General features: G+C 46.0%; 1 protein-coding gene across 1 annotated transcript; it reads left to right on the forward strand.

The window, feature by feature from the left end:
• Window positions 1-7,214: 7,214 nt before the first annotated feature.
• On the forward strand, window positions 7,215-12,919 carry LOC133151844 (E3 ubiquitin-protein ligase TRIM35-like). The gene is made up of 2 exons (XM_061275224.1): window positions 7,215-7,322; window positions 7,571-12,919. The coding sequence occupies exon 2, from the start codon at window positions 7,655-7,657 to the stop codon at window positions 9,068-9,070; it is 1,416 nt and encodes a 471-aa protein (XP_061131208.1). The 5' UTR covers window positions 7,215-7,322; window positions 7,571-7,654; the 3' UTR covers window positions 9,071-12,919.
• The last annotated feature ends 4,448 nt before the right edge of the window (window positions 12,920-17,367 follow it).

The following is a 17,367-nucleotide window of genomic DNA, read 5'->3' on the forward strand; positions in this document are numbered from 1 at the left end:
AGGTCAATTTAAACTTGCATTGAGGATCCTCAAAGAAAAATAATAAAAATAATAATAATAATAATAATAAATAAAAAATTGTATAAACCTAAAATACCAAATTAAGATGGGAAATAAAAACTGTAAATCCCTAGCTCTTGACGGAGATGAGAAGTACATGGCGAGTAAATTTGTTAATTGTATGCAATACATGCCGAAGTGGAAGAAAAAGTATGGAGTAGAAGGGAAGTTGAAAGTTGAAGTGTGGAAGATAGTGGTGGATGTTCTGGAGGAGAGTGTGAATAGAAAGTCAGAGGGACTGAAAAAGAAAAGAAAAGAGAAAGAATTGATTTGTGCTAAAATATGGTTGAATGCTTCACAAGAGAGAAGAGAACAACTCCAAAAGACAAAAGATAGAAAGATGAAAAGTGATGAGGCTGCGACCATGTTTGTCAGGCCGGAAGACAATGAGGCCACAGTGCGCAGGCGCACTGTCCCGGATACAGCGCAAGCAGAGGAGCAAGAGAGGCTGTCCGCTTGTGCGCAAAACTTGTATCCAAGCTTAACAGACCTGCGCCCTCCCCCATATAACAGCAAAAAAGGTCAGGGTCAAGTGATTAGAAGCCCTGTACAAACAAGAAGTTTGACCACTGCTGCTAGATTTTCCCAAAATTTAGACAATGTTGATGTGTGCCCAATGATCCAAGTGCCAAACCCTATTGTAGGGGAAGGCCAACCTCCACATACATATGTTTTTCGGCCATGGACTTTGGAAGAGGCAAGGAAAGCAGTTGAAGGGGTTACCCCTGTTGCTGAAGACCCAGAAAAATGGGCAGAAGACATGGCTGGCATCATACATTCCTATAGACTGAATGGACATGAGGCAGGAGAAGCTGCAATGTCTTCCTTGGGAAAAGACTGGGCAAAGGTTAGAGGAAATTACACAGGTAGAAATAATCAAGGGCCTTTTCCCTATCCCGTTGAGGGAAATCAATTGGGAGGGGAGTATGCAGCACAATGGAATGATCTTGTGCAAAGAGTGCGAACAATATTTCAAAGACGAGCGAATTATGGTCATTTGGCAGGAATAAAACAGAAGCCTGGGGAAGATACTGATGATTTTCGCTTGAGATTTGAAAAAGAATTCAGGGTGCATAGTGGCATCCCATTCAATGATGCAGCTGAGAGTGCTTATCAGCAACAGCTCTTAAAAATGCGCTCCTTACTAATTTCCGCCCTGAAATAGGCAACTGGGTGAGGAAACATTTGGTGGAAGTAGATATTGCAAGTGTGACAACAACTATGCAATGGGCCAGACATGCTGAAAAAGTGATAAAGAGGTGCACAGTCCTTAACCCAGCAACGTTGATTCCGTTGCCGGGGGATGGTACACCACATAACTGTTTGGATGCCACAGAACATCTACAGCTGCCCAGAGAAGATTTAAGTGACACGCCACTTGACAAAGGAGAAAAGTGGTTTGTGGATGGATCATGTTCAAAGGATCCTAGAGGGAACAATCAAAGTGGCTATGCAATTGTGGGATTGCCAAACCAGATTGTTGAAGCAGAGAAGCTTCCATACAACAGGTCAGCGCAGGCTGCTGAGCTAATTGCGCTAACAAGAGCTTGTCAATTAGCAGAAGATAAGGAAGTCACTGTATACACAGACAGTCAGTATGCGTTTTCTACTCTGTTCTATTTTGCGAAACAATGGGAGCGCAGAGGGATGACAACATCGACCGGTAAGCCGGTTACCCATGCCTCCTTGTTAAAAGACTTGTTGCAGGCTATTCATTTACCTGCTAAACTAGCTGTGTGTAAATGTGCTGCTCACACCACTGGCACAGATGAAGTCTCAAATGGAAACAGATTAGCAGACAAAATTGCTAAAGAAGCAGCAGCAGGGAAACATGGCCATGAATTCTTTTTAATAGATTCAGAGGACACACAACTCATAGATAAAACTATACTGACAGAGATGCAGGGCAATGCTCCAATGGTGGAAAAACGAATGTGGACGACAAAAGGTGCAATGATGGATACAGATAATATCCACCGCATCGATGACAAACCTGTTTTACCAAAATCACTTTTTAAGGCAGCAGCAATTGCGACCCATGGGCCTTGCCATGTGTCGACAGGGGGGATGAAGTCTATCATACATCAACAATTCACTACCTTTGGTTTAGATGCTTACTTAAAAATTTTTTGTAAAGCATGTCCTGTTTGTGTGAAACATAATCCACAAGGAAATATGAGACCTAAGAGAGGCTCATTTCCAAAACCGTCTTACCCATTTCAAACCATGCACATGGATTTTATTGAGCTCACACAAAGTGGACCTCACAAATACTGCTTAGTGATGATTGATGCATTTTCCAAATGGGTGGAAATAGTTCCATCTAAACGAGCAGATGCCTTAACAGTGGCAAAAGCCATCTGCAAAGCCATCATACCGACTCATGGCATCCCCCAAACCATTTACAGTGACAATGGTCCACACTTTGTGAACCAAGTTGTACAGAACATGGCTGTACACCTTGGGATGACATTAAAAAACCACTGCGCTTGGCATCCTGCGAGCGCTGGTCTGGTTGAACGAGCAAACTCCACTATCAAAAGCAGGTTGAAAAAATGCATGGAAACAACAGGCAGATCTTGGCCAGAGTGCCTAGACTTAGTGAAGCTCTATATGAGAATTACTCCCACTTCAGATGGGCTAACACCTTTTGAAATCATCCATGGGAGACCATATAGACTACCTGTGTTCCCTGCAGATTTGCAAAAAGCAGATGAAGAGCAGTCCTTGGCAGACTATATGATAAGGACGCTCAAACTGAAAGATGTGTCAAATGCAAATTTACTGCCGCCTGATCTTTCCTCCTCACAGGTCGACAAACCCATCGATCCAGGAGACTGGGTCTACATCAAGGTCGTAAAAAGAAAGAACTGGCTCAGCCCACGGTGGGAGGGACCATTCCAAGTCTTGCTGACTACCCCCACCGCAGTGAAGATTGCTGAACGGCCCAGCTGGATTCACCTCAGCCACTGCAAGTTGCAGAGAGTGCTGGACCCCTAATTCGGAGTGGTGGGGAAGACTAACTTCAAAGGAGTCCTATCGTTTAGGGTGGGACGTCTCAATGTTGGTGAAGAAAACAACGATCCCCACTCCGCTAGGCGAGGGGATGTCCCGGTGTCTCTGCCATCCTAGTAGCAACGGGGCTCCATATGCCAGATGGATCCTCTGCTGCGTTGTGGTTGGAGCGTGCTATGGTCTATGGACTCATTTGAACAGACCAAGTGACAATGTTGACCGTGGAAAACGATGGTCACACGATGAGAACTTTGAGGACTGGTCATGGGACCCCAAAAACCCATACGAAACCAACACGTGGTACCGGTACGTTAAGTTCACTGTGAGAGCCCACACACAGGAGGGATGCTGTGTGTGTTCAAAACTCCCCCCTTCCTCCACGCAAGTTCACTTGGAGGCCAGAGCAATGAATGTCACTGAAGCAAAATGCATGGCATCCATGGGAGGAGTTGGATATCAACACCCTGCCGTCAAAGTGAGTGATGACGACCCTTTCCGCCCTGGACTTGTGGAAGGCACCTGTGATAAGCTTTTCTGGACAAATCTCAATGTGACTGTTAAAGGACGAACATTACCGCAGGTGGCCTACACAGAGCGGCGGCCTGGAGTGAACTATACGTGTTACATCCAAGGAAGTGAGACCCACAAATGCATTGACAGTGACTGCTCTCCAGGAGGAAACTGGATGGGAGCTTTGGACATCGTCACTGAGTGTCAAGATAGGAGAGCCATTTCAGTGGGGGGGGGGCTCTCCGACTAACATGTCTGCACCATCGAACGGAACATACTTCATACAGAATGGCTGGTGGCTGTGCGGTCACAAGGTTTATCCAATGCTGCCCGCCAACTGGACAGGAGTGTGTGCACCAGTGTGGGTGACAGACCACACCTACAGGATACGACATCGACAGCTGACGACAGCACGCAACTCTTCTGGACGTCAACGCAGAGCGGTTGCAACCTTTGACCCTCATGACCCTATCTGGGGTGCGAATGTTCCAGGCGACCATAAAGTATGGTCCGTTGGAGACAAAGTTGTTCATGCGCTTTTTCCCTGGGTCGGAGTAGGAAAACAATCACTCTTCATCGAGACACTGAACTATCGTTTTCAATCCTTTGCGAATCTCTCACTACAAGTCAACGATGGACAAAATAGAGAGATTCAGGCTATTAGGCTGATGGTCTTGCAAAACAGGATGGTTCTGGACTTGTTGACGGCAGCACAAGGTGGTGTGTGCCACATCATTGGGACTTCCTGTTGCACATACATTCCTGGAGAGAATGATACACACATCTATGACGCCATGGCTTCGCTGAAGAACTTACAGCAGGCCATGTCAAATGACAAAGTTCCACAACAGTGGGGTTTCTTTTCATGGCTATTCTCTGGCAACTGGTGGCAACTGCTTTTGAAACTAGTGTCTCCTGTGCTTGTTGTGCTGGTGTTGTTGTGCTTGTTTACGACCTGTGTTATCCCATGTTTGAAGTCTGCTGTGACGAGGGTCGTCTCTTCTACCGTAGCACACGTGAATATACAACTTCTTAGTCGTGACGGATGTGATGACCATGATGAAACGCGGATTGCGTAGGTGCTATTATACTGGACGTGTTTTACAGAAACTTGATGATTTGACCATCGAAAATGCTTCGCAAGTGATGGATACAATGATGTACTGTTTCTGTGTTTTTCTTTTTATTTTTTTGTTGATAGCATTCTGGTCGCCTAAGGCAGAGGGACCGTGTGTGACTTTTCCTGCATATTAACATCGGCCAGCAGGTTTTTAGACCACACAATAAGTTTAATCTGGAGTATTGAGGAATGTCCTCATCTTCACTGGAAGTTGTTGCTATCGGTGTTTGTTGTTTTTGTCGTGTTTCACCCTACACGCTCCCCAACCCGTCCGCTGTGATCTCAGTTTTTATTGATCTTTTTTATTATTGTTTTTTTATTTTTGCTATTCTTCTTTATATTTACTTACTTACTTATGTTTGATTGATCGGGTTCACATAATCATATGATAAAACAGGAGGGAGATGTCAGGGTTTTCCAAACTATCTTGATCTATGATTATGGTGGAATGTATATAACCGGTAATAAATAACTTAGGTAGATTAGTTTTATGCTTACGTTGGTATGTAACCGGTAATAAACCACTTAAGTCTGTCCCATCCTAAACAATGTCGTAAAACATCCCCTGCTCTGTTTTCCTAGATGTCAAGAGCTTTAACTTGTTTATTCAGTCTACTGTCACCCCCACCCTGTTCCTCTTAATAAAGATGCGCTTGTGGGAAGGGAGAGTTAGACTTCATTCGACCATCGCTGTGACAAACAGCGACGAGTGAACTCTCCGCCTGCAGGTGCCCAAAACGACTAACTTGTCTCCGAGTGGTTCTTGCAAAATAAGTTAGAGTGAGCACCACCCTAACAACCCCCAAACTGGAGGAGTGGCTACAGCAGATTCCAGGAACAACATCAGACATCTCAGTCCAGAAGAGTGCAGTGCTAGGAACAGCCAAAATACTGCGCAGAACCCTCAAGCTCCCAGGCCTCTGGTAGAGGACCCGAGCTTGGAGTGGGAGACCACCCGCGGAGGGTGAGAGGGGAATTTTTATATATATATATATATATATATATATATATATATATATATATATATATATATATATATATATATATATATATATATATATATATATATATATATATATATATATATATATATATATTGTTGCCTATATATATATATATATATATATATATATATATATATATATATATATATAAAATTTCCCCTCTCACCCTCCGCGGGTGGTCTCCCACTCCAAGCTCGGGTCCTGTGGTGGTGGACAAACAGCAGAAGAAGGCCGTTGTAGTGGATGTAGCAATACCAAGCGATGGCAACATCAGGAAAAAAGAACTTGAGAAGCTAGAGAAATACCAGGGCCTCAAAGAAGAGCTTGAGAAGGCCTGGAAAGTGAAGGCCTCGGTGGTGCCCGTGGTCATTGGGGCACTTGGGGCAGTGACCCCCAAACTGGAGGAGTGGCTACAGCAGATTCCAGGAACAACATCAGACATCTCAGTCCAGAAGAGTGCAGTGCTAGGAACAGCCAAAATACTGCACAGAACCCTCAAGCTCCCAGGCCTCTGGTAGAGGACCCGAGCTTGGAGTGGGAGACCACCCGCGGAGGGTGAGAGGGGAATTTTTATATATAAATAAACAGCAGTATTAAGTGTCAGGAAAATCTGTCACATGTCTGCGTCATCTGTCATCCAGTCACCCAGCTTTCCACCACGTCAAGCATTCAAAGCCACGCACCGCCAGTCAAATAAATCACCTGTACCTGTCACACCTTGTTAACAGCTCCAATTAAACCCCGTGATCACAACCAGTCATTGTCAGTCTGCCCCGTGATGCTACTCGCTGCGCTCTCTTCGTCTGACTCCCGTTGCTGACCTTGCTTGTTTAGTGACCTGTCTTGTTCTGCCTGCCGCCCGTCCATTCTGACCGATCGCCCACTTACGACCTAGCTCTGCCTGCCGCCCGCCCTGACCACTTGCCCGTTTATGACCACGCTCTGATAGCCGCCCGTCCCGACCACCTGCTTGTCCCTGACCACGATTATCCACTGCGCCCTGCTCGGATGCGCACTTGCTCTTCCGCTAGGTATGTTCGAGGCATCTGGCAGCCAGGTACACCGAGGAGAGTGACCAGTCACGGCGCTGACGCCCTCACCCACCAGTCACGTTCCGACAACGCTGTTGTACCAACCCCGCCAGACCAGTTTTGGAAAGTCGTTTGCATTCTCTCCATGCAAGATTTGCAAACTGGGCCGCCATTTGACACCAGCCACATATAAAGGTTGAAATATAACGTTATAAAATAACTGGATACTGATTAAAACAAGGGAGTATTTTCGTCAAAACTGACAAACGAATTGAAAATGTTCCTGACTTGTTCCATGATAGGAAATGAGAAAATCAAGATTTGTTTTAAAGTTGGTATTTCCATTTTAAAAGGAAAATCCATCAAACAGTCATTTTTTTCTATTTGTTTCCAAACGTGATCTGATATATATGCCAGATGAGACACGTACACAAGAAGCTCAGCACACGTCACATGTTTTTGTTTCTTGTCTTGCCAGTTTTGTAATGTGGTGCGACAAGTTTGTTGAGGTTTTCAGCTGAGCCGAGGTGAGCTCTTGTGGTTTTCCTTCACTTCCTGCACATCAAGCGCAAAGCAGCAATAGTAAGTTGCCACTTCCTTTCAAGCCTTTTATTTATCTCATTTTCTTATCGGAGTGAGTTAACTTTCACAACAGCATTTTACTTTAGTTTTCTCATGCGGCAACTTTATTTAACCCGTCGGGAAAACTTTAATGTGATTTGGCTTTTTTATTCTTCACTTGGTTTTTCGCTGTGAGTTGTTGGATTGAAATGTTATTTTTTTTGTGCGTTGTAACAAAGTGGTAACAAAATGGTTTTGTGTGATTCCAGATATTGACGTGTTTTTTGCTGCGAGGAAGTCTAAAAACACAATCAGGAAGTGCTCTTAGATGCCTTCACTTGTGAGGCGGATTAATGCACTGTAGCTCGCCTGAGAGTGCGTTGGTTGCTTGTAAAGTGAGACCCACAAAGACCATGACTAACCGAGTTGAGGAACATCTCCAATGTCCATCCTGTTCGGACATCCATGAAGATCCCGTCATGCTGCCGTGTAGTCACAGCTTCTGTCGTGCGTGTGTGCAGCAGTGGTGGGAGCAGAAAGAAGAGCGAACGTGTCCACTCTGTAGAAAAAGGTGTAATTTGATGGATCTACGTCCAAATTTGTATGAGGCCTTTTCACAAGCTTCAGTGGAGTCCGAGTACATTTGCAGCTTACAAAAGGAGAAACTGAAACTTTTCTGTTTGGACCACCAAGAGCTTGTGTGCCCCATCTGCAGAGATGCTGAAATTCATACTGGCCATGAGTTCAGTCTCCTTGAAGAAATTGTCACAGGTAACAAAGAGAAAGTCCAGGAAATCCTGCAGGATGCAAAGAAAAGACTGGAAGAATACAATGAGATAATGGATGAGTGTAATGAACAGGGGACATACATCAAGGTCCAGAGGCAGCAGGTGGAACGCAAGATTAAGAAGGATTTTGAGGAGCTTTGTCACCTACTGCAGGTGGAGAAGGAGGCCAGGTTGTCTGTTGAGAGGGAGGAAGAGCAGGAGAAGAGTTGCAGGATGAAGAAGAAGATTGAGGCTCTCAGCAAAGAAAGAGACGCTCTCTCAGATGCCATCAGAAGCACAGAGGAGCAGGTGACATCTGACCCTGTTTCCTTCATAAAGAACTTCCAGACTGCAATGACCAGAATTCAGAAGCTCCCCGAGAAGCCCGAGCTGTTCCCAGGAACTCTTCTGGACAAAGCCAAACATGTGGGCAACCTCAAGTTCGCAGTGTGGGAACGAATGAAAGAGATGGTCTTCTACAGTCCTGTCATTTTGGACCCAAACACTGCCGGGCCAAGACTCACTCTGTCTGAAGATCTGACCAGTGTGAGTTGTCAAGAAGGACAGCAACGTCCAAACAATCCAGAGCGGTTGACCTGGTATTGTGTGCTCGGTTCTGTTTTGGGCTTTGGAACACACACCTGGGATGTGGAGGTGGGGCACAACAGAGACTGGAGAGTGGGGGTGATGTGGGGGGACCCTTGTGTGCCTTACAGGAAAGAATGCAGCATTGAAATTCTTGATGGTACCTACAGGAAGTTTGGTGCCCAATCTGAATCCTTCTTTTCGTCAGTGAAGCCGCAGAGGATCCGAGTTCAATTAAAAATGAATGAAAGATCAGTTTCATTCTCTGAATCCAGTAAAAACACTCAATTGTGGAAATCATATCCTTCCAATTGGCTATGTTTGTCCGACAACATACACATTTTTCCTTTCTTTAGGACAGTTGATAAAATTCCTCTGCAAATAATTCCACTTGACCCTCGGGTTACGACTCAGTAAATGATTTTGGGGATGTTATGGTCACGGGTACGGAGTGTGGAAATGGCGCAGAGCGACCAAGTGCAGCTTGGACCAGGGTTTATTGACGAACACAAACTAACATAACTCACTAACAAAACCAACAACAGGACTGACCGAGACGTGAAACAAAAAGACAGGGTGACTGTCAGGTTTTATTCACTGACTGAATAACTGTTAAGAGAAAAGCATCAGCAGACAAACCACAAGTGAGACAGAATATTGAGTCTTAGCTTGCGCAAGGAGTGCAGTACAGACAGCTTACAATGACCGAACTACACTAATGTCTGTCTGCATCCTTGCTCTTTTTATTTGGACTTGCCCTACCCACAAAGTGAAACAGAAGCCACTAAGGGAAAAAAGGGGAAGCGCGAAGGCTCTGCTTCGTAAACGTAAAAAACGGCAGGTGATATACTTATATGGCGATATAGGAAGAGGCATTAAGAGTTCAGCAAGTTCAGCAACCACTTGGGCAGGAAACCAGGGGCGCTCTTAGCGCTCGGTCTGTCGAGAGTGTGAGCCACTCGACCAAGAAAGATGATTGATAGACACAATGCCGTTGCAGGGCATGGTTTTCTCTGCAGCTGCATCCCGCCGACCCAGATGTAACCTCACACCTTTTCTGTGGTAAAACATAAGAACAGCAAAGCAGAGCAGCAAGCACATATTCGCAGTAATATTGCGGTAAAGCATTCGTTGTAATATTGAAATAAAGAAATAAAAAGCGAACGCATGATAACATATATATACATTTTTCCAACAGTGACATTACCAAAAACAGGAACCAAAAAGACATCATGACATTAACACACATCATCATCAATGATCCGACAGGGAGTGACACACAGACAGAGGCAGAGTAACAAGAGGCAGGTGAGAATGATCACACTAATCATGGGCACACAAGAGGGGAGGGGCGAGCACACAGACAGAAACCACGGACATGAGCACACAGGAGGGTAGGGGCGAGCACACAGACATGATTGGGGACGAGTCGTGACAGAACCCCCCCCCCCCCCCCACGACGGCACGCGGGGGGGCAGCGCACCAGTCCAGACGACCCTACTGGTCCTTGAAATAGCCTGAACTGTGCACGGCGGCGACTGGGGAAACAACCGCACTCGGCGGCGACTTGGGGGACAGAACTGCACTCAGCGGCGTTCAGGAGCCCAGGGCCACACTCGCGGCACACACTGGGGACCTGAACCGCAATCGGCAGCAACTTGGGGGACAGAACTGCACTCTGCGGCGTTCAGGAGCCCAGGGCCACAATCGCGGCACGCACTGGGGACCTGAACCACAATCTGCAGAAACTTGGGGGACAGAACCGCACTCGGGAGGCAACTTGGGGCACATAACCGCACTCGGGCGGCAACTTGGGGCACAGAACCGCACTCGGGCGGCAACTTGGGGCACAGAACCGCACTCGGGCGGCAACTTGGGGGACAGAACCACACTCGGGCGGCAACTTGGGGAACCGAACCGCACTCGGGCGACAACTTGGGGAACCGAACCGCACTCGGGCGGCAACTTGGGGAACCGAACCGCACTCGGGCGGCAACTTAGGGAACCGAACCGCACTCGGCCGGCAACTTGGGGAACCGAACCGCAATCGGGCGGCATAAAAAGTAATCGCCGCAATCGGCGGCATTTGAAAGTCCAGACCGCGATCAGCGGCATTCGGAAGGTGGAGCTGTGGCGGCAGCAAGAACCACCACGTGCCGCAGCAGTGGGAGCAGGGTCTGTGACAATCGCGGGTCCGGCATTGTTGCACTCCGATGGCGGCCACGGGTCTGGCGTCGCGGCAGCGTAGTCCGATGATTGCCGCGGAGCTGATGGAGCCGGGACGCACTCCGATGGGCGGCCGCGGGTCCCGCGTTGCGGCAGCGAAGTCCGATGACCGCCGCGGAGCCGATGGCGCCGGGACGCACTCCGATGGCGGCCGCGAGTCCGGCGTCGCTGGAGCAAAGTCCCGATGGCGGCCGTGGAGCCGGTGTCGCTGGAGCGAAGTCCGCTGGCGACAGCGGAGCCGATCGCGCTGGAACATGCTCGGACGACGAATGTGGCTCGGGCGTCGCAGACGGGAGCTGGTGGTGGAGGAAGGTCCAAGCGCTGGTCGCTGTAGTGGTCGGATCATTCTGTCACGATTCGGGAGTGTGGAAATGGAGCAGGGCGACCAAGCGCAGCTTGGACCAGGGTTTATTGACACAAACTCAAAAGACTCGGCAAACTGACATGACTTACTAACAAAACCCACAGGACTGACCGTAAAAGACGTGGAACAAAAAGACAGGGTGACATTACCAAAGACAGGAACAGGAACCAAACAGACATGACAGTAACACATGCAATGATCCGACGGTGAGTGAGGGGCAGACAGGACTTAAATACAAAACACGAAACACGAGGCAGGTGACCGTGGTTACATTGATTGAGGTGACACAGGAAGGGAGGGGCGACGCGAACAGAAACTATGGCAACCTAGACACATAGCAAAACTGGGGACGAGACATGACAGACAAGACCTCTTTACCACCCACTGCTCCCCTGGATATGACACGTCTTGATAATAGTCTTTTTTTTTCAAATGTATTTAGATGAAGGAAAAACGCTGTGTCTTTTCAAATGCCATTTGATTGAAATCTTCCCTCAGAGAAATCTGCCTGGGCATATTTCCACTGAGACCCCCCACAGCCATCCTATGCCTGGAAGGGCATCCCCACCCTTACACACCCTCAAGACACCGCCACCTTTCAACTTTGGCTGCCACAGACTTCATACCTTCAGACTACTGTTTCTAACTAACAAGTCTCAAATGGCATCACATGGGCAAACTTTTCTCAACATCCCCTTATCTTAACTACCGGGAGGCAAAGAAAAACTCACAATACCCCAACTGGGCAAAAATGAGAAACCTTGAAAAGAGACCACAGATAGGAGAATCCCCCTTCCAGGATGACCAGGCTGCAATGGATGCATAGATGGCAACATTGAACATATAATGTAAAACAATCCACAGAAAAAGTGGATGTCCATTGTTGAATTTTGTCCACAGTTTAGGGAGCGCCTCACGGCAAAAGCCATTGCCAATCACCTATTATCCAATTTACTCACTGCGTGGTCGTTTGATTTCTTCAGATTTAGGAAAATGCTAAGACACTGAAGCAGAAATTAGACTTACACAGGTTGGTTGAGTTCAATCACAATTCTTGTTAAGAAAGCTCTGTTTTCAGGAAAGTACAATACAGCGCTGGGCCTTTCGTGCGACCATGCTCAAGAGCAGAAAGTCTCCATTCCAAAAAGGCAACGTTCAAGGTTCTTTGGTCAGCTTATATTCAGTTGCACATGCCGGTGTGGGCCGAGTTTGATGGGTGATGAGTCTTTGGGATGGGGCAAATTCGCAGGAGATTTTGATTCCATGGGAGTGGGTGCTGGTTCGGTGAGAGCTGGTTTCGTGGGGATGGGTGCTGATTATGGGCGATTCGGTGTGTGGGGGGGCTGTTGTCTTCCATCCCGTCTTTCGGCCTTGGCGATAATCTTTGGCCGGGTTCTTGGCTGTCTCCCTCTGGCACCTGCTGGTTTTATCTCCAAGTGATTTTCCTGTAAACATTCTGCTCCATTCTTGCACATACACTGTCGCACCTCATCCATTCGTCATTCTTTCAATTTTGTCATTTTGTACGGAATTATGTGAGCTTTTGGCTGTGACATCATCAATTTATTAATGTTCCCTGACTATGCAAAGTTTGTACTCACCACTTACCATGTTTTTGTTTGTTTGTTCTTTTGATACTCCATGTACTTGCTTACGTCATCATATTCTTAGTTTAATCATGCTTCCAACCATATATTTTCTTTGTTAGGCAAAATATTTCCCTCTGTCCAGAACATTCAGTAGTAATCAAAAACTGGCGTCCAGCATTAGTCAAAACATAAGAAGTACTGAACATTTTTAGATGACTTTGGCAGTGTCCGTGATTTAGAAAATCATCAGGCATGCATTAAACAGTTCCTTAAGGGTCATTAAGGTATTCAGGCAATATATCAAAAAACATTTGTTATTTCAAAGTGCTCAGAAATATATATCAGATCATAAAGTTATAAAAAACACCTTTCAAAAATGTCTAGTTATGTCTTCTTTATTGATTTGGTGTGTAGGTCTAATTATATGCTTAAAATATTTCTTTTATTGCTTTAATATGTGAATATACTCGTCTGCTTATGTACTTTATTCAATGAGGTTTGAGCATATCTGTTTTTGTAGCTAGGCAGAACTTTTTGTATTTCTACCCCATTCCTTCACCATACTCAAAGTGAAGAGCTGCAGGAAGGTGCCTGTTAGAGTGGTGCTCATTCTAACTTATTTTGCAAGAAGAGAGAGACAGTATGCCTTTTGAACACTTGCAAGTGGAGAGCTCGTTCGTCACTGTGCATACAGCAATGATCGAACAAAGTCTGACTCAGGCGTCTTGCAAGAGCATTTTTATTGAGAGAAACAGGGTGGGGGTGGGCGTGGACAGGATGGGGTTGAAAACCCTGGCCTCTGGTCAAATCATAGCGGGGGTGTTTTACGATGATGTGTAAACAGAACATCTTTGATTGATTCCTCTGCAGCTGGTCAATCAGTTCAAAGGATCTTAGCACTTTGTTCTACTACTTTGTTAAGACAGGATACGTTTGGTTAATTATTACAGGTTACATTCCAACATACTAAGCATAGGACCAAACTAATCTATCAACCCCAACAGTGCGCTCAATTGTCCAATTGACTCTTTGAGGGTGGTAATCCGCCTCAGATCCCTCATCCCAATTGGTCGACAAGAAATCCAGACAGCCATTTTCAGTTTGGGTGTCACCTGGCCCCCTCCCCAGCTGGAGATGTAGCAAACCTGTACCACCTGCCATAGGCTCAAACAGGGGTTGGCAACCTTTTTTACTCAAAGAGCCCTTTGGGACCGCCCCCCAATGAAAAGAAAGCACCCGGAGCCACAACCCATTTTGACATCATTACATACCGTGATTTTCCATGTAAAATATGCCCCCGTGCATAATACGCACCGTAAAAATGTCATGTCGATGCTGGAAAAAAGCCTGTACCCATGTATAATACGCACCCAAATTTTGACTCTTACTTAAATCCGTAAACGTAAAGTTTTTTCAGAAAAAAGATCATCTTTGGGAACAACCGGATGTTATTCTGCCGGTCAGTATCACTGCGCTAGCAAACTCGATAGAGAAGGAATGTTTCGGATTTGTGTAGGGTACATTGTGACAGCAAACGACCAGGTGATCGAGCAAGCGTCTGATACGAGAGCATTGTGTTCGTATGGAGCGTGTTTGAAGTGAACAGCAGAGAAGAAAGGAACAAGGCAAAGTGCAATGACTGCGTTTCCCCAGTAGATGGGGAACCGCTCGCCTGCGCATTTACTACCGGAAGCCGTGTCAGAAACCTCGGTGCACACTCACAAGTGCGTGTACGTACTCAGTAGGACGGACATGGCGCACTCAGGCTCTACATATTTGTATCAGTGCCAAATTTAGAGCGTGGGCTGTGACGACAGCATTCTTGTAATTCGCGCGCTGAGCTTTCAGATACAGTTTTACGCTAAAGCCACCCACAAACCTTCCCCTGGAATCCTTCCATTAAAATGAGTCGCCCAAGGAAAAGCAAGGTGGACACTGAGTGCCGAGTGTTTAAAAAAGAGTGGCCAATTTGGCTCGACGTACGCGACGTGACGTTCAGCCACATGAACATCAACCCGTCACCGATCGAGGTAAATGGACCAACACCTCGGATCTCTCCTAAGAATTGCCACAACAAATTTTACTCCAGACTATGACGCACTAGCAAAAAAGGGAGACCAACAACACTGTTCCCACTGAAAATGAAGGGGAGGCTCTCAAGTTTGTTGTAAAAAAATGCCTTTAGAATATGATTTGTACTAGGGGTGTAAATTGCGGGTTTTGTCACGATACGATATCATATCGATACAAAGAACTACTATACGATATTTGCCGATATCTTAAAGCCTGCTGCGATTCATTCACGATATATCACGATATAGTGCTCTACGATCGATTCATATATTTTTTTTAAATAAAAAATATAGAACAATATCCTGATTTATAACAATTCATACGCAAAATCAACAAGGTACTGCAAACTCTTTATTTAGGAAATTACAAGAGTATTGTAGTACACAAAGTGCTTATTTTAACACTGAACTTTGATGTCGTGTTTTTTCTTTAAATGTGCGGCGAGATTTGTGCTCCCTGAATATTGGATCACCGCATGGCAGGATTTACAAACTGCACGTGTCTTGTCCGTTGAGCCATTTTTTCTTTGGAATCCAAAGTGCCTCCAAACGAATGACTTGAAGCCTAAAGGGGAGCAAATTTCCTCGTCTTTTTGGACACTAGCCATAGCACCAGCCCAGGAGCCGCGTACTAGTTGTCGACTCCCCTTTCACGTTCCTGCTCTGCTCACAACACAACGCCGCGCACTGCTCCCTGCTCCCGGAAAGAGGAAGCAAGCAACAATGAACTGGATTTCAAAATAAAGTCGCGTCTAATGTCCGAGGTCAAACACGGCGATATAAATCGATGTTTACGTTTAGCATCGATGCCAATAAATTGTAGAGCATTATATCGATTAATCGATGTGTATCGATGAATCGTTACACCCCTAATTTGTACAAATAGCAGGGACCGAAACTAGCGACCATTCTCATTTTCAAACAATGAAGGATGCTCAAGGACATTGATGCACCACCTGTTTGCGACTAATCTTAACCTGTAAAGTTCTTAAGGCTTACTTTAAGGAAGTGTTTCCTGTTTCCTCACCTCTGTTACCAGGTGTTTGTGAGTTAAAACTCTGCTCTGATTTTCAGATACCCCTCACCGTGTTGCCGTTTTGATTATTTTATTTGGACGTATACACCGATTCTTCAGGATGATATATTTGGTCAGAATGTTTGCCGTTTGATGTGATCTCATAAGATAAACATCTTTCATTAATCTGACCTGCAGGCACTGAAGTGATGGAGACTGTTATTCATAATAACAGTGTCGTATTTTATGAGAATCACTGAAAGCAGTTTTTTTGTGATTTTTTTTTTTAATGCTGTTAATAAATGCATTTGTTTTCCAAAAACTTCTTTTGAATATCCATGCTTTACTATCTACTAAAAGCCAAAACTTTTTATGCAATGACCTTTACAGGTCCTTTATATTACTTCACACAAACACTACATCCATCTGCTCCTTGTTCGGCCCTCCGGTCCAAATTTAGAACCCAATTCGGCCCGCAAGTCAAAAGGTTTGCCCACCCCTGGACTGAGAGGAACGGAGTGTATTTTGATGGCAGATGCTGAAGGGGGGGAGAGAGAGAGAGAGAGAGAGAGACAGAGAGACATTCTCTATTGATCCCAGCGGGGAAATTCAATTTTCCAGCAGCATTCAAATCGCAGAGTGAGTATATATAAGATACACAGATGACATGAGCGCAAACTTAATAGGGCTGCCACTCACGACGCCGACAAAAGAAACTAATACGTGCGACACAATACAAGTCATTCAAGACAAAACGTTGTAAATAAAGAAACAACTAACTGCAGGCCTGCTAGTGAGAGGCCCAAATAATATAGACTTGGACACAGAGACTTATAGGTCTGCCACACAGCCCCCTCCCCAAATACCCAGAAGAACACTGGTCCTGGTCTTTGTGGGTCTTCAGGTGGGTGAAGAGGCCGATCCTGGACCCGATAACTCTGGTGCAGTGTGGACACGGGAATGTAATGGTGGTGGGTTTGGGTTGGTCCAGCTTGGTGGAGGCTCTCTCCTTTCTGCGTCTGTGTTTGTCTTGAGCAGCATGGTGGAGGTCAACGTTATATTGAGCGGCGCCATCAAGGACAAGGTTTCTCCACGTCGTCCTGTCTGTGGCCTTGCCTTCCCAAGTTTTAAGATTTATGTGACACTTCGTCAGGTTTGCTTTTATGTTGTCCTTGAACCTCTTCTTCTGACCTCCCGGGGCCCACTTTCCTTCAGCGAGCTGGGAATAAAGGACTTGTTTTGGGAGGCGAGAGTCAGGCATACAGATTACATGGCCAATCCATCTGAGTTGGTTTTGGGCAATGGTGGCAGTGATGGTAGGCGAGCCAGCCTCCTCTAGGACGCTGGTGTTGGTGCGTCGGTCCTTCCAGCTGATCCTGAGGATTTTCCGGAGGCATTGCTGATGGTAGGTCTCGAGTGCCCTTAAGTGCCTGCTGTAAGTGGTCCAG

Source organism: Syngnathus typhle, linkage group LG3 (assembly GCF_033458585.1).
Source record: "Syngnathus typhle isolate RoL2023-S1 ecotype Sweden linkage group LG3, RoL_Styp_1.0, whole genome shotgun sequence".
Lineage (NCBI taxonomy): Eukaryota > Metazoa > Chordata > Actinopteri > Syngnathiformes > Syngnathidae > Syngnathus > Syngnathus typhle.

What these genes read in the sequence shown, in the direction of transcription:
- LOC133151844 (XM_061275224.1), top strand. Translation starts at nt 7,655, where the DNA reads ATGCACTGTAGCTCGCCTGAGAGTGCGTTGGTTGCTTGTAAAGTGAGA.